This window comes from Lissotriton vulgaris, chromosome 6, assembly GCF_964263255.1.
Source record: "Lissotriton vulgaris chromosome 6, aLisVul1.2, whole genome shotgun sequence".
NCBI lineage: Eukaryota > Metazoa > Chordata > Amphibia > Caudata > Salamandridae > Lissotriton > Lissotriton vulgaris.
The window spans coordinates 1,120,081,831-1,120,103,101 of NC_141694.1; the positions used below are offsets into that span (position 1 = coordinate 1,120,081,831).

A 21,271-nucleotide genomic window follows, 5' to 3' on the forward strand; every position below is an offset into this window, starting at 1 on the left:
CCAGGGGGCCGACCGGCTTCGGGAAAGATAGTGGTGCTGTTGGAAGTGGCGCCGGTGGAGGTGTAATATGGTCAACGGGCGTCGATCCGGATCCAGGCCTGGAACCAAGGGGAGCCGCGGGAGTGGCACCACCCACGCGCCTTGTCGAGTCAGCCGACCAACGAGGAGAAGGCGAAGAGCGACAATGCTTCTTCGACTTCCTCTTATGCTTCGACTTACCCGACTAAGAGTGCGAAGACTTCGAGCCGGACTGATGGTGGTTCCATGACCGGTCCCTCGTCCTTCTCTCGAATGAGACAACGAACGGTGCGGAGCCAACTGCAGTCGATCAAGCAGCTTTCGGGACCACTCCTGCAAAGCCTTCGGCGTCAACAACTGACAGTCGGAGCACGACTTGGGGTCGTGGTCGCGCTCCAGGCAAAAGAGGCACACACGGTGCGGATCCATCACCTACATCAGTCTGGTAAAGGAACCGCAGGCCTTAAAACCGGGTATCCCTCGAAGTTGGAGACTCGAAACAAGACTACGACAAAAGTCGAGCAAAAACATAGTAAAAAAATGACTGAGGTACTGCTCTTCCCGGATTTGCGCTGGGTGGCTTGGAAAAAGAAAGAACTGATGTCATCTTGCGAGGGATGCGTCTAAGTGTCTACCGCAACGTTATCCCGGCGACCACGACGATGCACGCGAGCTGACCGACGCCACATTCTGATGCGCAGAGGTACCGCAGACGAAAAAACTTTCCGGATCCAGTCCGACACCTGGGGGTAATTCAAAGTTAAGGAATTTATAACTAATGTGTTTCTTTCAGATACGCATGCCACACCAACTCACCCATGAGTCTGACGCCTCAGCTACACCTATTAGTGCAAACAATCCTGACTTCATGGTGACTACCAAGCCTGGCAATCACCTTGAGAGGATTCAACCCCCTGCTAGCCTACTCAACATCAGGAAGACAAAAAGCCTAGGGGGTAAGAGGACAACCAGCAAAGCTACCCGATATACTGGAGGAATTATTCAGGAAAGGTGTGTCCTCATTCACATGCGCAGTATGACTAAGCCTGGCTCGACTTGACAACTTACATGGAAGATACTCAGACTGTCATCTGAAGACACTCAAGGGCAAGCCCAATCTAGCTTCCTCACCAGCTTAACTGAGCTGAACACTTGGATAGGGGCTAATGAACACAAAACAGAGGCTTGAATCACCGGAGGTCACCCAAGATTTGGACCCAACTCGGGTGGCCCTCGCAGTTAGAACTCCCACTATAGCTTTGCATGACTTACTTATAACAGCTATTTCTTCCTTAATCTTCTGCCTTTCATCTATGATCTACTCAGCTTAATCTTCTTTGCCTTTCTAAAACGTGTTGGTGGACAGGCTTTTGTTCATTTCTTGGGAGCCAAACAATGAAATCAGTTACATCTTAAGCATTTTAGGTCCAACTACCTGCTTGTAATAAAACAATTACATTATGACTGTTCTACCTTTCCATTTAGGCATCTATGTATGATCATAGTGGAAATTTAGAGTTTTGCAAAAATCGATCACAATCAAGTTTGGTCCACTTTGCACCTCCAAAGACAAAGTAGATGACTACTGTAAAGACCGGGGATAGGCAGCTAAGTCAATTAAGCCAGGAATGGAATCCTGACAATGGTTGAGGGAAAAGAGTCTAATTGATGCTGTGCGACTAACAACCTTTGTACGCCTAATTATCTCCTCAACATAGTCTCTTGAACATTGTGGAGTGCATCAATGTTATTGCACGCTATTTGTTTGTAACGGTTCTTGTAATTACTTAGTTATATGCTTACACAAAATAAAGTTAATGGAGCCTCTGGTCTTTGGGAATTATAAATATTTGAAAAACCGGCCAAGACTGGTTGGAGAGGCAATCCTAAGAGGGAGCTAAGCGACATTAATACCTTTCAGCTCCCATTTAAACGAACATTGCTGATAGAAATCAGTGAAGCCACCTTTGCAGTCAGCATATTTACTCTGCATGAGGGTGACTACTTCATGTAAGAAGGGTTGCTTACGCTTAATTTAGGTTAAGAAAAGGGTTGTGAATCCCGCAGATATAAAATTTATATTAAAACAGATGGACAGAATTTCAGTTTAACTGGTTTTAAACAGGGGGATAAATACAGAAATTTTGACTGTGATTATCAGGATGTCTCTTTTTGAGGAAATTATACAAAAAATGTCTACAGAGGGGACTGCCAGCCAAGAACCTTAAATGGTAGCACTGTGATCAAATTGCAGAGTAAACCTGCTAATCTGTGAAGGTCAGGGAGTGAATTATGATTAGTGTTAGGCTATGTTTATTAAGTCTTTTGTCTTAACCCAGATTTTAAGGCATACAGTTTGCATGTGTAATAAGAGAAAAAATTGTGGATCAGTATTTAAGCATTTCTCGGATGTGGATCGTATAAAAGGGGAGTGGGGAGGGGAAATGGAGGGTAGGGATAAACCCACAACACTTGCAGAATTAGACGGTTGGCTAGCTTTCATATCAAATTAGAGGGCTGCGCATTAGTGTCTTCGGCCAGAATCACTTATGATAAATGTTAAGGGGGATCGTCCCATTTGTCAGTCCTAGCATTAAAGAGCTGTGAAACCATTTACTCTCTCTCTTAGTGGATAACGAAAGCCAGAGTGCCTATAGTGGCTTTAAGTTCATCAAGTTAGGGAGAGATTCTAGAACTGAAGAACCACAACTGCAGAAGCTGCGGTGCATCAATCCAGTTTGACACAGAAGAAAGCCAGGCTCAAGAAGTGAGAGAGAGTCATAGCAAAAGTGACACTTGCATTTCAACACGGTCTTGGGGAGTGAGAGACCATGAGATAGAGTGAGAGAGAGTAGGAGACATGCGATGGGGAGCATAAAGTAAGAGGTGCAGTAGGAAAGTTGGGGAAAAAAGGGGTAAGCGCAAGAGAGGAGGTAGAGGGAGAAAGGGGTATGGAGAGAGGGAACGTATGTGAAAGGGCAGTGGAGGAAAAAGAGGGAACGGGAAGTACACAGTAAAAGTGCATTAGCATAAGGAATATATGACTAAGAGAAAACAGAATGTACATCTCTGTATGTTGAAAGTAATAATGTACAATAACAGATTTTTGTTATTGTTTTTTTAAATCAAACGTTACAGCATGGATCAACCATCAGAAATGAAGTCACTGAAAGGATACAATAGCATGTTTCATTGTTTCGTCCACGTTTTCCAGCAAATATATATCAAGAAAAGCCTATAAAAGAAAAAAAAAGGAATGATTTCACAATATAAGGATCAAAGAACATGTAATGCTAAAGTATGGTGCATTCACAAGTAAAAGAAACTCACCTTTGGTAAAGGTATTTTCGATATACAAACTTACTTCCTGCAGATTCCTCACAATAAAATGAAAACCCTTGGTATCAGACTGGTCTGATAAAGATTTCCGTAGCAGAAGTCTACAGCATTGAAAGGTGGCGTCACACTGCTGCAGCTGCGAGTGCCCGCCGGATGTCATCAACACCATCCTGCGCTGATGTCAGTGCCTGATACTTATTTCACATTCTAATTTGCATACAGTTGTATCTTATAAATGACACCGACTCATAAGGGCACGTGGGACGGTGGTGAGCAATCTGCAGGAAGATTATGCATCCATCAGTGTAGGACGCATGAGGGAGCTTGCATGCACATGTGGTGGGAAAGGAAAAAGATGCAAAGATTCTGGCAAGTAGTGGTACATAAACTAGGGAATTTGACTGGAGTGACTTATCTGCTCAGTTAAGTCTCCTTGGCATGTTGACAGTTAAAAAACACACGTGGGTACCAATGAAAGTAGTTTAACTGGGATTGACTATGGCCAAATGAAACGGCCATAAAGTGGAAAAGGGAGACAAGGGCCAGGTTACAAAACAAGAGAAGAAAATATGATTAAGTGGTTAACCACAGAATGTGGAGTGCAAAAAAAGCTGCAATACTACAGTTAGGGATCTGTAAGTATTATTTGGTGCTAACCAGCCTGGAATAACAGAGTTGCCATGACTCAGACACAAACTAAACATAATGAGTCCGGGAAACTTTCACTGCTGAGAATCTACTGATTAATGAGAAATGATGGAGGTAAATAATGTGATAACTTAAAATCACGACATATATTGAGGAGATTAATGCATTGGAGCTCCTTATGGAGAGGGGAGAATAGTTGATTTAAGTTGTATTACTTAAATAAAAGTAATTAAATACAAGATTGGGCACGTCCCCTGGAAAATTCAGTTAAGTAACTTTTACTTTTGACGGATTCATCTTCCGGCAGATTTTACAGCATAACAAGGAGATGGTAAGCAATAACCTTCGGATGGTAGGAATAAGTAGTCTAGTTTAATCAAGGGAGTCATGCAGCACAACTCAGGGAAAATGTGTGCTTGAGCAGTGAGGCAGCAGTAAATAATAAACTTATGCAAAGATAACCATGTGTGCACCCGGCAGATGACAGCCACCAGACCATCTGTTAAGAGACATGGATGCGGACAAGGCCTTAGGGAAGCAATGGCATTAAAAGGAGTGGGCAGGTCCTCTGAGACTCTTCTTTGCCAAGGCATATCAGATCCTAATACCGAATATGACCCAAATACAAAATTGTGCATTTTCTGACTTCCTTGCCTTTCTTGGATTTGACAAAGCTTAGAAAGAGCCAAGGGATGGTCTACTCTGTCTTTTCAAGTGAGGTTGGTGTAGTATAAGACTGTACACCTGGGATCCAGTTTCTTTTGTGTTAATTCAATTTATAAAATGCATGTTCACAAGCGAATTCTAGGCGACAACTGTTTATGTGGTCTCTCTTTTCTTCCTTGGTGGGATGACTGAAAAGGGACAAAAGATGGAAAAGTAAAAGGCTGGGGCATATGAAAGGCTGAAACCACACTAAGCAAGAAGGCTGGACAAGAAGACAGGGCTAACTTGTCCAGATTAAGAACTGTAAAACATGGACAAATGGAGAGGGTTAAGTTCTTCGACCCTACCTGCAGAAGTTGTTGTAACTAACAATAGTGTTTGCAAAGTAAGAAGTTAAACTGTAAAACTGTACCTTGGCTCAAACGTGAATGCTGGCAAGAAGGTCAACAATATCTGAATCCCTCTGAGGAATAAGTAACTGAGCAGGGAGAAACAAGTAGAGCAAACCTTTCAATAAAGGTGATCTAAATAATGAAAGCAGATTAGGGATACACATTAAATGCAAACAGAGCAGCCCTGTTAGCCTTGAAGGGAGAGAGCACCAGCTAGGTGAGCGACAAAGTGGCAGAAAACGCAGGGCAAATGGGCCCAAGGCTTCTTAACCATACCTAAGATGTGTTCCATCAACCTGCGTGATTGGATTTCGTAGAGGGTTTTCATGCAACCAAGATAATATTAGTAACTTTGTCAGGGAGGCAAAAGGACTTTCCTGGTATGCTAAATCTCCACGCGTGCAGCAGCATCATTTGGGGATCAATGAAGGACTGGACCATGCAGAGGTAAGACCACATTGTGGTGAAGAGGAAAAGGCAGCCATCAGATAGTTGTAGCAGATACTCCTTCCCCAATCTAGAGAGATTATGATCTGCTGTGCCAGCTCTATTGTCAGAAGTGGAACCGATAGACGTGCATACAGTGGGCAATCAGACCAGCAGAACGTGAAAGAGTTGCCTAAATGGCCATTCAAAGGAATGTGCACAGTAAAAAAATTGAGGACACTTTCAGTTCTGTGCCATGGCAAAGAGGTCCGAGATGGACACCCTGGCTCTAGAGACGATCACTCCATCAGTTCTGGTGGCGTTTCCACGCAAGGTGTTCCGGTGAGAGCATCTGTTCATGTTCAGGGGCCATGCCAGATGGGCCTTTCCTATGAAATGTAGCATTTGCTCTGCCCAAACCCACAGGCAAATAGCCTCCCAGCACAGCACAAAGACACTACTCCACACTGCCAAGACTGTTGCTACAATAGACATTGGCCATACTGAATGCCTTCAAGGCACAAAGGATCGACCCCACAGCTCTACATCATGTATGTGGAGATGCTGCCCTAATGCGGACTAAAGACCACATGATGTCCTCTTGCATGATGATTACCACAGCCCAGTGAGGAGACTGCCATGACTACCATAGCGAGTACTTGATGAGGGTTGAACAGACTCATCACGATGTTGGAGGGGTCTATCCACAAGTACAAGTATGGGTAAACAGACAGCAAGACCTGCAAATGAACGGAGCCACTGCCTTGGTATTGGCACCAATGGAGGGCTAGTATTCATCATTTGGAATACAGGACCGACAGGATGCACAAGGACATGAAGTCTAGTAGGTCTCAGAGCTAGGAGAGGCACTTAAGTCCGAAATCTTGCAATCCTCTCCCAAATATAGATGGTCCTCTGACAGGAAGCAAAGACCTTCATGCAGGTCATGCTTAGTACTGGTACCAGAGGGTCAAAAATCTTACAAAGAAATGTTTGGATAACGGTTGAGAGTTATTACCACTAGCCATACAACAACTCTTCTTTGTGAAATAGACAAGAGCCAAACTAGTGTCTAGTCTCCAACACCCATCAGTCACCACTCGGTACCGCCCTTCATCATTTGGGGTTCTGAGGACCAACACATCACCTGGTCTGATCTCTATCGGGAAGGGGCCTAGTAGATAGTATACGGTCCTTCCTGTAGGCAAGGCGGGGTCAACCTTTGGTTAAAAAAACTTGATTGTGTCAGAGTGATGTAACTGACGGGGTAAATTGAAAAAGTGCAGTGCAAAGAACAATGTGATACCAAGAGGTAAGGAAAATGTGAGTAAAATTGGTTTAGGAAGCAAAAAATTTAAATTAATTGGATACAGCTTCCAATGCCAATATTAAAAATAGCCAAGACAGGGAAAATTTATAGACTGTCTAGTAGTGGAACGTGGTCAACATGTTTCAGCAAATAGTGGCCAAGTGGCCTTGCTTTCTTCAGGACCTTGTCATAACGACTAATGCTACTGCAAACAAAACCTAAGTGTAAAGAAATAGTGTTTTAAAAGTGAAACAACATGGATACTGGTATGTGAGTCACCTGGACCTCCTAGGTGTACTGTTCCGTATCTTCTCACAAATTCTGTTGTTCACTAGAAGAAGTTAAAAAGAATAGCATGAGTACATCACGCACAACTTATCTCCAAACAACCTTGTTCCCATCATCATGGGTGAATCCCATCATTAATGAAGCCTATAAAAAAACTGAGGCCAAATGCACTGTATATACTAGTGCCTCCAAGTATTCTTAGAACTTGAAGATTTTCAAATTTCACGTGTTACATCTTACCTGATTTGTAAGATGTAGAGACCTCACCCCACCTGGCTGCGGCTCAGGACATAGGTGAAGCACCGCTCTGTTGAGGTGAATAAATTCAAACATGAGTCATCCACCGTAGGCGTGTTCACACACAGCATGGACATTACTATTGCTAAGGATCTCCGTTACAGATATTGGAGATTACTCCCTTCCATTTAATATAGTGGTATAATGATGATAAGCGTAAGTCTCATCGTGAAGATCTCATGATCTTCCTCGCTCTAATGGGCTAGCATGGTAAAAAGAGCGATGTTGTTGTAACTATATCAGCTCCCCGAAGTATACTGCCTCAGCCCGTCAGTCTGATGTGCCCAAAGGTACCTATAGTAATGTAGCGTAACATCGACATGAAGATCAGAATTCTGCATACCCATCTTTTTAATGAAAAACGTGTGCCCAAGGCAGCTACGCGCTACTGCCAAATAGATGGGATGTCACCAGAAACCCTACCTTTCCGTCGGTACTCCAACGCGGCATCTGTGCCGTCTGGGGAGGTAACGCCGGTCTGTCAGGTATGGGTTTAAGTTATATTACCAAGGATAGGCTGAGACCGTCACATGGTGCGCGGGCAAGGCTCGCCATAGGTTGTTTCAAAGCCAGTAGTGCAACGAGTGCTACGATTGGTTGAGCACTCGGTGAATTTAAATAATCGCGCTCAGCCCGCTCATAGCCATGGTAACATTGATAAACACGCCGAGGCGTGATACTGGGAAAAACCTGGTTGGAGTTGTATTGCCCTGGATAGAAACATCACAAGGTGCGGGGCAAAGAACACCGCCACAGACCATAATAAACCGGCAAGGCATAGAGCGCTATGGCACTCTATGGGTTCAGGTCACTCGTTACCATGATTGTGTATGATGCTGAAAAGGGTCCGACTCGGTCACAGGGCGATAGGGGCCATTAATTGATGTAGAGGATGGCGGTAAAACAGCCCTAGTTTGTCAGATCAAAAACGATCACAGCCCCCTCGTGGGTGGCACTCCCTATTAAGTGACACTATATTAAGGGTGCAGAATGTGATATCCCTACAAAGTGACACTATCTTGAGGGTGCAAAGTTTGATGTCCCTGCAAGAGGGTTGCAGTTAACTGGAATAGTCCCATTGATCAACAGTATCTTATTGATCATCAAGATAAGCCATTGGTCAAGTTCAGATTTTACAGAGAGGACCAGGGTATGTCATCATTGAGCCCTCTCTGGTCAGTGCCAAGTTTCAGAACCCATTTCTGTTCCTTCACTAACAAAAAATTACCCACATTCGTAACGTGTGATCGAATGAACGGTTTCTCTAGAACCGTTCATTGAAATGAAGTAGGTGAGTGATTTCAGGTAATGAAGTGGGTGGTGAGTCTAGTAGCCTGCCGTTTGCAGTTGATGGTACTTCTGTGTTCAGACAGCCTCACCTTGATCTTCCGAGTTGTCATCCCCACGTATCTGAGTCCGCAGGGGCAGGTGTTTGGCTCTTGTCTATTTCACAAAAAAGAGTTGTTGTATGGCTAGTGGTAATAACTCTAAACCGTTATCCAAAAATTCCTTTGTAAGATTTTTGACCCTCTGGTACCTTTGTTGTAGTGAATGTTCGGTAGGGCGTGTACCCAGAGCTGGTCATTAAATTAGCCCTAGGGTCCCCCGTAATTGTATGCGTTATAATTGTATTTGAGCAGTCGCTAGACTGCGGACCCGCAGTATTTTTTGTACGGATCTTAACAGACCATACATAATCCACCCTCAATTGGGTGGGTCTGTCCGCTTTTTTGAGCGTTAACACACAGCATTTTTCTGAGATTTTTGTGCACATTTGCCCAACTAACTTCCTCCATCTTTCAATTATGGCTGAGAACCATGGCCTTTCGTTTGACGATGAGGACCTCCAGTTAGCTTTAGCCGGCTTTCCTGACTTACTGGACGTTACACCTCTAGTGGTTGCAACCAGTGAAGAGGAATGGGGCAAGCTTCTGGGTCTTAAAAAATCTATGACCAGAACAGCATTACACGGCACCATCATGGCCCAATATTTACGCAATATTAAAGCAATTAATATTTCGGATTACCAGTTGAATAAAATGGAACTAAATTGTTTGCAAAAAGGATCATCTTTTGTTCCAACTTACCACACTGACAAATTAGAATTGGATGTAAGTTTATTTAAGTTGATGCGAAACCTTTGCCTAAGAAACTATTTTGAGAATGATTTATCATTACTTGCCAAAGAACCAGATGACCAACTGAGGGATCTAAGACCTCGGAGCACTTTTCAACCATCAATCAGCCATAAGACTCTTGACAACTTTGAGAAAATAGTGCAGAATGAAATCAACAAACTGAACTTCAAACGACGAAGCAAATTGCTAAATATGTCTAAAAAAGAATGGAATACCCTACAAAATGTAGGGAAAAATCCTAACATCATATGCCAACGCGCAGACCAACGGGGAGCCCCGTTGTTATGAACTCTACATTCTACAGAACAAAAGTTCAACAACATATATATGACTAAGAGACCTACATGAAGTTGGGACAAGACCCCACTCATGAATATCAAGAACAATTGAAACAAATTTTACAGAAAGCCCAGGATGAAGGTATCATTACCAACAGAACCCAAAAATATCTCACACAGGACAATCCGAAAACACCGGTCATCTACATGTTGCCAAAAATGCATAGGCACCCTACCGACCCACCATTTCGACCCATTGTATCAACTAAAGGCAGTTTACACGAACCAATTGGCAAATTTCTAGACACTCATCTACAACCGTTCATCACCGAGATGAATACATATATAAAAGACACAACAGATTTCATCAACAAAATATCCACTATTCAACTACCGAAGGATCAAGAGACCTGGATGTGTACCATTGACGTCAAGTCCCTCTACACTTCAATACCGCACAACCTAGGATTAGAAGCCATAGAGGAGATTCTCATGTCATCAAACCTTGAACAAAACTTTCAGATATTCTTAATGGAACTACTTGCCTTCACCTTATACCAAAGCTATTTCAGATGGGAGAAAGAACACTTTTTGCAACTCACCGGAACTTCGATGGGCAATTGTGCCGCCCCAGCATATGCGAATAGTTTCATGAACATTTTTGAGAACAAGTACATTTTGAATCGGGATTCTTGGAAAAAACACGCCCGAGTATTCTTTAGTTTTATAGACGATATTTTTGAACTCTGGCAAGGGACACTACAAGATCTGCTCACATCAGTGAATCGACAATGAGATAAATGATCGCACCCAGTTCACCCACACCATAGACAATAAAACCATAGCATATCTGGATGTTCAGCTCACAAGGAAAGGAGGCAAGATTGAGACTACCTTATACAAAAAAACAACAGATCGAAACAATCTCCTCCACTACAGGAGCTTCCACCAAACATCACTCAAGAACAAGCTTCCAACATCGCAACTATACAGAGTAAAAAGAATAGTATCTGAAGAACAAGAATTGGAAATACAATTGAAAAATATGATTACAAGGTTTGAGGAAAGAGAGTATCCGAAACCAATCCTGGACAAAGCATTAGAAAAATGTATCACCAAGACCAGAAATGATCTTCTGCAACCAACAACTAAAAAGGAATCATCTAAAACAGTGATAGTATCCAAATTTTCGACCATGAGCCATCAATATAAAAAAAATCATAAGAAAACACTGGCCACTGCTCTCTAATGAACCAGATTTTCAAAAAATTCATTGCTCAACAACCCACATTTGGATACACTCTAAGTAAAAACATACAAGACATTCTCAATGACCGAGTAGAATTCTCATGCTACTTATAATTCGACAAACAGACAGTATGGGTAATAACCTTTTTCAACCTTTCCTTTTCATTGATGTAGCATTGAACTCACAATTGCATATTATTTTTATCTTTGTTGTTCTCCACAGACTTAGTATATCAAATACAGGGTCATTTACCTAGGACATGTCAATTTTTTGCACCTTCGTTCAACTTTTCAATCACCCCTTCATTGAACCATCAATAAACTCATTCCTCATCTTGGACACTCTACAAACTGGAAAACGGTCCAGAAAAATCTCATTCTCAATCCCTTTTCCCAAACCAACTTCCCCCCTCTATCCGGTAACATCGACAGAGACGCAGACCGCTTACATAACTGGCTCTCACAAGAAATTGCTAAACGGTGCCCCTCCAATCATCAGGATAGAATCCTGAAGAAAACTAAAATCAAAGCTCCCTGGTTTACACCTGACTTAGCCTCCGCACATCTACTCTGCAGGAAAGCGGAACGTAAATGGCGTAGAACCTACGACAATGACGACCGAAGCGCCTACATACTTCAGAGGAAAAACTATGTCTCCGCCATCAAATCGGCCAAGAGAACATTCTACGTAAATGCCATTAAAGAAGCCAGCCAAAAGCAAAAAACTTTATTTACAATAGTAAAGACCTTCACCCATCCCAAAGCTCTCCAACCCGAAATCCCCCCATCCCAAGAGCTATGTGACAAGATCTCAGAATACTTTGATGATAAAGTTACCTCCATTCAAAAAAACTTTCCCCCTCCCCCTACCACTCACAAACTCCCCCATCCCGATCAACCTTGCTTGTCTGCTGACAATCTCAAAAACTTCACCCCGGTCACTCTGGCCCAAACCAGAGAAGCGATCCTTTCCTGCAAATCCGGCTCCCCCTCCGACCCCTGCCCCCCTAAGATTCTCCATCTAATCATTGATGAGATTAACCCTATCGTCAATGACATTATCAACCTGTCTCTCAGTTCTGGTTCTGTCCCTCGCTCATGGAAAAAAGGTGTTGTCAAACCACTTATGAAAAAAGCTAACAAATCCCCAGTGGACTTGACCAACCTTCGTCCCATCACCCTTCTCCCCACCCTGGGTAAAATAACAGAACAGCTAGTCCACAAAGAACTCAAAACCTTTCTGGAAACCCACGACATACTCCATCCCCAGCAATCCGGGTTCCGGTCTAAACATTCAACCGAAACTGCCTTAATTGAACTGACCGACACCATTAAATCACTGCAAGACCAAAGGAAGAAGGCCATTCTGATCCTTCTTGACCTCACGGCAGCTTTCGATACCATATCCCACTCCATCCTGATCAACAGATTAATGGACATCGGCATCTCTGACTCAGCCCCATCATGGATCAGATCTTTTCTCAGCGATAGGTCCCAAACTGTCACCCTGGGCCCTTTTCAATCCAATGAGAAAAAGGTGTCCTCCGGAGTCCCCCAAGGGTCCATCCTAAGCCCCCTCCTTTTTAACATTTATCTCATCCCTCTTCTCACCCTGATAGAATCATTCGGCATAACTGTCACTTCATATGCCGATGATACTCAGTTGATCATCCACCTAGACGACAATTCCAACAAGGCAGAGCTTAATCTTAAACACTGCCTAACTGCTGTATTCCAGTGGATGGACGCTAACCACCTCCGTTGCAACTCAAATAAAACCGAGATCCTGCCCATTGGAAAGAACGCCTCTTTCTGTCCTGCCCTTTGGTGGCCTGACAACTCTGTTGCCCCCCCCCCCAAACCGTCACTTCTGCCAGAAACCTCTGGTTTTTTTTTTACTCTGATCTCTCATTTGACCATCATGCCACGACCGTAGCAGGCAAATGCTTCGGCATAATTAAATCCCTGAGAAAGTTCTTTGACTTCCTCCCCCTCGATTCTAGAAAAACGGTAACAGTAGCCCTCATTCTCTCGCGTGTAGACTACTGTAACGGCCTCCTGGCAGGGACCAAGAAGTCCACTCTCTCCAAACTCCAAAGTGTTTTACACACTGCCGCCCGCCTTGTCCTGAAATTACCTCGTAGATCCTCAATCTCCGCAGCCCTAAAGACCTTACATTGGCTTCCCCTGCACAAGAGAATACTCTTCAAGATTCTCACCATTGCCTTTCGAGCCTTTAACAAAACAGGTCCCATCTATCTTACCAGACGCTTCCCACACTACAACCCGAGTCGTTCCCTCCGATCTTCACAAGAAAATTTCATGACCTCCACCAAGTTCAACCTGAAGTCTAAAGGCGGAAAAACCCTAAGCACCCTGGCTATCAGAGCCTGGAACAGTATGCCCAGACACCAGAGACTTCAGACACTTGAGAAGCCTTTTAGAAAACTTCTCAAAACATGGATTTTCAATCTTTCCGACGATTGGACTAAAGCTTCCATCTAGCCTCCCCCCTACCACTCTGTGACCTGGCTTCAAGGACTTTCAGCGCCATGATGCTCCTTTCGGAGCGAACGCCGCGCTCTACAAATACCCCTCCAAATATCCAAATATCCAAATTCTTCTATTAAAAATTGTTTTTCATCCTTTATTCACTTCAATATGGCACCCAATAGGTATGATCACTTGTCCTTTATCTATCTTTACTTTTACCGTTAAGCACTATCATCACCACTCCAAGATGGCGAACACTCTGAGTGCCCTTTAAAAGTCCTATTTCTACTTCCAAACACATTCACTTCGACTGAACCGTCGGTTCGCATACTGAACTCGGCAAGAGCACGGAATAATTCGACTCCACTTTTGCATGACTAGTAAGTAATAGATTCCTCAAGAGCACGCGTTTCACCTGTTTCACTACCGAATAGATTTTAGCTCACTCTTTCTTTAACTTTCACGAATACGAACTTATGGGTTTCTTTCGTTCACTTTATTCGGATATTTGTATCCACGCTATACACCAAGGAGAGTTAGATCGACGTTTAGAATAACAACACTTGGGTGAAAGTATTCACTTTGTTTAGTCATTAAGCCACTATTTTATGTATACCTCAATGCTAAATAGATCTCACATGTCAGTAACAATACTAGAGAGTATGCTTGGTTTATTTGACGTTATATATGTTATGGATGATGTCAATTTGTTTACCTACATGCTTTGTAGAAAGTTTTCCTCATACTGAGATTATTTAATCTTTGATGTTTAGATTCCCCTGACGAAGTGCACTCAGTGCACGAAATGCATTGGGAACATTGCAAAAAATTGTGGAACATGAACTAACATGAAAATAATGCTGAAAAGTAACTAATTTTGAAGCTAATGACAACAATTACCTTCAACTAAATAAACACTTTGAAAAGTGCACCTTGTTTGGTTTTAATATCAGAACAAACTTTGAACGCCTTATAGCGAATCTATAAGCTGTGCCCAGAGGGTCGTCCTCTAGCCAGTAAAAGATCAAATCCAGGTGGGGGGGGGGGGGGGGGGGGGGGGCGAGCCAAAAGGGGACAATGCGGCAACAAGGAGCGACTAGGAAGCCTCCTTTACAATGAGAAGCCTGCATTTAACCTAAGCTATGACGCGGGACAATGGGAAGAGGGGCGGGGCTTCAAGTCCGCTTCCTCGACCTAATTGATTTCAGGAAGCTCTCGGATGCCGAGAGCAGCACATGCGGGCGGCTTTCAACAGCCGAGATCTAATAATCCGAGGGCTTGCACACACACAAAGGGGGTGGTAGCCGCACAGGGGGTGGAGGGGGGGGGGGGGGGGGGGGGGGCGGGGGGGGCTTGACGGAGGATCAGGTTTCTCAACCTCCACAAAAAAAAATTACAAAGCACTCTCCGACTCCAACCACTAGATGGCGGAAGATGCACAATTTGTGAATCTTGAAGACGTGTATTCTGCAAAACCTGAAATGTCTCTTCAGCAACAGAACTGGAGAGGTTAAGGCAGCCTCCACATTTACAAGGGTCAGTTTTGTGTATAAAATCTGCTTCCAATAAACTGGCTTTGGGACAAAATGACTTCTTTTTAGCTTTCAGATATTTACTGAAAAAATAATCTATTAGGGAACTTGAGATTTGGATATAAATGCAACCAATGTCATTCTTTAGAAAAGCTGAACTCTGCATGAGATGAGCACTGCCCCATAAACTGGACGCACCGGGCTTTACTTGCCTGCAGTGGCAGTAATTAGATTTCCACTGTCTACAACTGACCTTGATCAGATGTCAACATCAGGTTCTTCCTGTGGAACAAAGGACCATTTGGAACAGCAGCCCTATGCAAGGATTTATGTCAGGAAGACCTGGGAAGTTAATTATAGGAACATCAACCTACACTTATTTGAGAAACTGGTAGGTAGGTGAAGAAGTTGATTCCAACTGGCCACAAAGAACAGGCATTAACTCTAGAGGTTTTCCAGTTTACTAAACAGATGTGGGTAGGATGTGCCTTTAATGCTGATAGGTTCCTAGCTAGACTACGTCCTCGCACTAAAGGAAGGAGCAGGGTGAGTATAAGTACACTTTCCAAAGGAGAATGAAATATTTGTAAGACACCACCCTGGGTGGACACCTCCTGGGGTTGGGAGCTCCAGTAGCTGGGCTAGCCTTCCGACATTATGCAAAACCTTGACAGCAGTGCCAACGCCCAAGAGTGGAAACTAGTGGCAAAGGACAGGGTCAGGGTCTTCCACCATTTGCTGTGGTCTATCGCTATATCTTACGGCTCTCACACCTTGGAAATCAGAAAACACATGGAAATGACAAGAAGCAGAAGTCTTTGTCCGGGAGAAGACAAAGGCCTTAGATACTGTTCTCCCTTGAACCCAGGTTCTAGATAGGATTCTTAAAGGACTAAGAATCCGGGGATCCTTTAATCGTGCAGTCCACAAAAATCAAGGAAACAAAAGCCATCACTGCAGAAGAACTAGCAAACCGGTGAACTGGAACTTGTACTGGGACCTCAGTGGAAGTGTTTAATCTTGTACCCCATTTCCTAAAGCTATCCCAAAAGGGTAGATAGTCAAAACCCAGTTAATTGTACTGAACTTTTGGCTCTTACACTGAAGAGAACCTACAGCCTTGGCTCTCAGAAGAGCCTACAATGTGGAATAGCATTTGTCTCAACAATTTCTGAAAGTGTGACATTTTCCTTCAACAAGCATATACATTTATTTGCTGATACAAGTTAGTAACACTGTTTTTGGGCCAAGGGTATATTGGAAAATACTAAACCGTTTTAGATCTCTATAAGGCTTTTGCTTCTTTCAGTGCCTAAAACTGAAAACGATGTTCCCGCTTACTGCACAATAGCAATTTCGTAAAGCAAGAGTGTTGGGAGATGGCCCTTAATTTTGAAGATCTGGTTTGAGAAATTTGTTTTGAATTCATAATTCCTAGGTCCCATTAGCAAATTATTGCATTTTGGTGGAATTGACACTTATTTTCTGCTTTTCCCCTAAACCATTTAAGAATTGTACTTATTGATTTCTTGAATACATTACTTAAGTGCTTCTAAAATACTCACCTCAAATTTGTTCTGAAGGAGTCTGTCACTATGAAGCACATGTACTAAGAGTGGGCGTCAATAAAGCCTTCAGACCACTGATTTTGTAGGTGTTCAAACACATCACCTCTCCATTTAATGAACCAGTTTCTCACATGTAAACAGGCAAATGCATCTAATTAGGGGCAGGCTGTATGGGAGGTCTGGCTGCAGGCAATGAGGAGAGATGGGTGATGTGAAGAAAACAAGTTACTTACCTGTAACTTTAGTTCTCCAGTATTGGTATCTTTCATAGATTCACATGCCTGAATCATTCCCCGTCGTCGAGACGGGAGTCTCCGGTATATAAAAAAGCAGTGCTTAGTAGTATAGCAAACTGAAAAGAGGCCTAGGCCCATTTCCCTTTTGCAACCCATAGCCTTTGTTATGTAAAAAAGGCCCAAACTTTTCCCTGAACCAATCAGAGCTCCTCACCCTCTAGAACACTCCTGAGAGAACCTTCTGCCCCTCAGATTTTTCGCGCACTTGTGCATATAACACACTTCTTGTGCTAAATCCGAGGTGAGCCTCTCAGGGGAGGAGGGTGGGTGCATGTGAATCTATGAAAGATACCAATACTGGAGAACTAAAGTTACAGGTAAGTAACTTGTTTTCTTACTCCAGTATTGGATCTTTCATAGATTCACATGCCTGAATCAGAATAGCGAGCAGTGAAAAAACAAAGCACATTTTCCTGATACATTACATAATCATGCAATACCATTAGAAAATGAGGCATAATCTCATATACATACTTATATAAAATGTGACTTTGTAAACAAGAGATTATGGATGGAGGGATGTAAGAAAGGCTCACCGTTACTGGATGGTATTCCGCAGTACCGCCTCTCCCACCGCCGCATCCGATTCTGCGGCTGTCTCCAAGCAGTAGCGCCTGGTGAAGGTGTGCGTAGACGCCCAGGTTGCTGCTCGGCAGATATCCTGGATTGGCACTCCTTCAAACAGTGCAGTGGATGTGGCCATCGCCCTCGTGGAATGGGCACGGACTCGTGCATTTAAAGGCTTTCCAGCATCATGATGACAGTAGACAATCTTACTGGAAATCCATCTGGTAATTCCCCTCTTTGACAGAGGGAAACCTTTCCTGGGTGCGCTGAAGGCGACGAATAACTGGGAAGACTTGCGGAACGCCTTAGTTTCTTTCAAGTTAAATTTCATACATCTCTAAACGTCCAGCGAGTGCAATACTCGTTCTGGCACTGTCGATGGAGGAGGAAAGAAACGTTTCAACACGGAATGAACTTCGGGTTTGTCCTGAGAATCATTCTATCCTCCTGAAACTGTAAGAAAAGGCTCCTGAATCGTGAGCGCTTGTAGTTCACCTACTCTTCTCGCTGAAGTCAATGCACTGATAAGAGCAACTTTCCAGGACAAGAACTTCAGGTCTGCCGTGTGTATCGGTATAAACGGTGGTTTCATCAATTGAGAAAGTATAACACTCAGATTCCATAATGGTGGTGGGGAGGCTTTACTGAAGGAAAGACTCTAAATATCCCCTTCATAAATTGTTTGATAGTCCTTGAGGACCATAAAGATGGGCCTGATGATGACCTCCTGTAGCGGGAAAACGCAGCCAAATGCCCCTTGATGGAGGAGTGTGCTAATTGTGACTTTGCTAACAGCAGAATGTAAGGTATAATTTGATGAGGTGCAGCAGTAAAATTATGAACATCATGTCTTACACCACTGAAGAAACCTCTTCCATATCATCCTGTAGGTTTTGTTCGTACTCTCCGCTCTGGCCTTGGACAGGATCTCCCTACATTCTTGTGAGATGTTCAGATGGCTAAACTCATAGTGTTCAGGAGAAAGGCTGCTAATCGCAAGGATTTCGGGTCCGGATGGAGCACTTGCCCCTTGGACCTTGTTAGAAGCGATGGAATAAGGCGCAACCGAATTGGACGGTTCTCTGACAGCAGTAGTTCCGTGAACCAGTGTTGTCCGGGCCACCACGGGGCTACTAGGATCAGCCTGCATGGCTCTTTCTTGATCTTCACCAGTACGCGGGTGGGAAGAGGAATTGGAGGAAAACCATAGGCCAAGATGCCGGACCATGCCATGGAAAACGCATTCCCTCAAGATCCCTTGTGGGGAAGCCTGCTTGCGAAGTACTGGCATTTTCTGTTTTCCCTTGTAGCGAAGAGGTCTACTATCGGTGTTCCCCATCTTCGATAGACGCTGTCCAGGATCCCCTGGTCTAGCTCCCATTCGTGGCAGGTCAATGTTAGCCTGCTGAGAGTATCCACCTTGACGTTTTGATCCCCCCGGGAGGTGGTCTGCTGCCAATGATATTCCTTGCTGAAGAGCCCATTCCCATATCTCCTGGGCTTCCTGAGACCGGGAGAGAGATCGCGTTCCCGCTTGCTTGTTCACATAATGTATTGCCGTAGTGTTGTCTGTTCTTACCAACACCGACGAACCTCTTATCCTTGGCAGAAAAGCCAGTAATGCCAAGCGGATCATTCTGAGCTTCAGCAGATTTATGTGTAACTGCAGCTCCTGTGCCTTCCAACGACCGCTGACTTGAAGGTCCTGAAGGAAACTCCCCATCTTTCTAACGACGCATCCATCGTTACCACTAGCGGAGCCGCTCTTGCCAGAAACGTCAGTCCTTGAGACACATTAGCTTTTTGTGTCCACCACTTTGCTGCCTGTATCATCACTGGTGCCACCCGTATTGCATCGTCGAAGGATCCCTCCGCCTGATGCCATTGAAGATCGATCTGTTTCTGCCATGGTCTCATCCTTAGCCTGTAGCAAGGTACCAGGGGAATACAAGAGGACATCGTGCCCAGCAAGGATTTGCACCTGCGGACTGAAAGAGACTTTCTTTTTACCAACTCTTGGAAGAGGGACACAATCCTCAGTTGTCTTTCCTCGGAGGGAAACGCTTTGTTGCATTCCGTGTCCAATATTGCCCCCAGAAATGTCGCTGGAGTCAGACACTATATAAAGATTAATGGTCCTCCGGCTACTGCCAATCGAAGATAGTTTAAAGGAAGGATGAAGGGGATGTGAAAAATAAGCATCCTGTAAGTCTAGAGTGGTAATATGATCCCTTGGGTTTAAGAGTAGCCGAATGTCTAGGGACAGCATTTAGAAAAAATTGCTTCTTATGGTAAGTATTCAGAACTCTCAGGCCTAGAATAGGGCGCTATTGCAGGGCATTCTTCCGAACTGGGAAGGAACACAGGAGTAAAAAACCTTTGTTTTTGGAAGACCGGCACCGGTTCTATTGCTCCCTTTCGGAGCATTGTCCGAATCTCCAAACGCATCCGAGTTAGATGTTTTTAGTCTCTTGACTTGTCTGCAGTGTTGGAAGGAGGGAATTGAAGAAAACTGAAGAGTGTGTGAATTTTAGTATATTGAAGCCCATCTGTCTGCCATCTTCTGTCCACAATACAGATGGGAAGCAACTCTCCCACCCATGGAACTCGTGGAGAGGAAAAGCAACATGCAGCCAGATCCCGGAGGTTGTCATTGTCTTTAACCAATGTTTTTTTTTTTTTTTTTTTTTTTCTGACGAACTCCTAGTCCTCTAGGAGCAGGCTTTGTATAGTTCCTTGTTTGTTGTAACTCCTATTGTTGACAATATGGTTGTGATGATGAGGAATAACAGGGGTTATCTTCCCTTGTTGATAACTCCCTTTGTAGGATGATTGGCCTCCTTTCCAGTCGCCTCGGAAAGGCACCTAACGGTATCATAGTGTACCCAGGGTATTTGTATTCCCTTTGATACCTTGAAATGCCTCATCCACTTGTTTTCCAATGAATCTTCTCCATCGAAAAGGAGATTCAGGATCCTAATTTTGGACTTCTGGTCTTAAGGCAGTCGACCTTAACCACGTCTGACTCGTTAGCACCGTCGCTCGCCTCATGTCTAATGTTCTCTAGGAAGAGATCCAGGTTAGGCGCCATATTGCACCATATATGCTTGTATTAACTGCCCAGAATAGCAAGGGCATTATCTGCTTTGCCTAAGAGAACAGACATGGATGAGAATCTCTGTCTTGCGTTGTCCAAGCATCTCCCCTCCATGTTCGGAGGTGTTGATATAGGTGCAGAGGGATTCTAAGATTCCTGTTGCGCCACTTGCTAATACACGAAATGAGATTTTGGATGGTTTTGAATGGCTACATGAAATCGTATAAGAAGCAATCCGTTTGTATTGTCGACATAGGAAGCTAGAATCTCTTGCAGCTGTTTCCATTATATTATGGAATCTGCGGAGAATCCACCCGTCCTGGTGAGGGAGATGCTGGAGATGGATTCAAGCAATCATCCCATTTTTTGTTGGGATCTGTTATTTCTCCCTCTTCCTGGTCATCCTCATCTGTGGTGACCGGATTCTGGTGGTGTATTATTCGAGGAGTTGCCAGCCTACCTTCTTGTAGTGGCGCCCTGTTTCTAACTTGAGTTGTAGGGATGGGATTTCCTGAGCAGCTGGTGCCGGCGGAAACCTCTTTCCATAGTCTGCCAGCATAAACAGCAGATCTATCATCATGAAGCATGGCATTCCAACCATTCCTTCCTGGCACTCATGGCGATAGTGCTGTTGCTGTGGTACTCCCCCTATCACTCCTTACAGTCCTTCT

The 21,271-nt window shown here is 43.9% G+C and overlaps 1 protein-coding gene across 3 annotated transcripts in view; it reads right to left on the reverse strand.

Annotated features, from left to right (window-relative positions):
- The window catches only part of AHCTF1 (AT-hook containing transcription factor 1), a 1,100,496-nt gene that overhangs the window by 872,809 nt on the left and 206,416 nt on the right, over positions 1–21,271 (reverse strand). For all 3 annotated transcript variants that reach the window (XM_086927206.1, XM_086927204.1, XM_086927205.1), the window contains exon 19: positions 3,197–3,253. In XM_086927206.1, the coding sequence (XP_086783332.1) occupies positions 3,197–3,253 (57 nt within the window). The remainder of the gene's footprint in view (positions 1–3,196; positions 3,254–21,271) is intronic.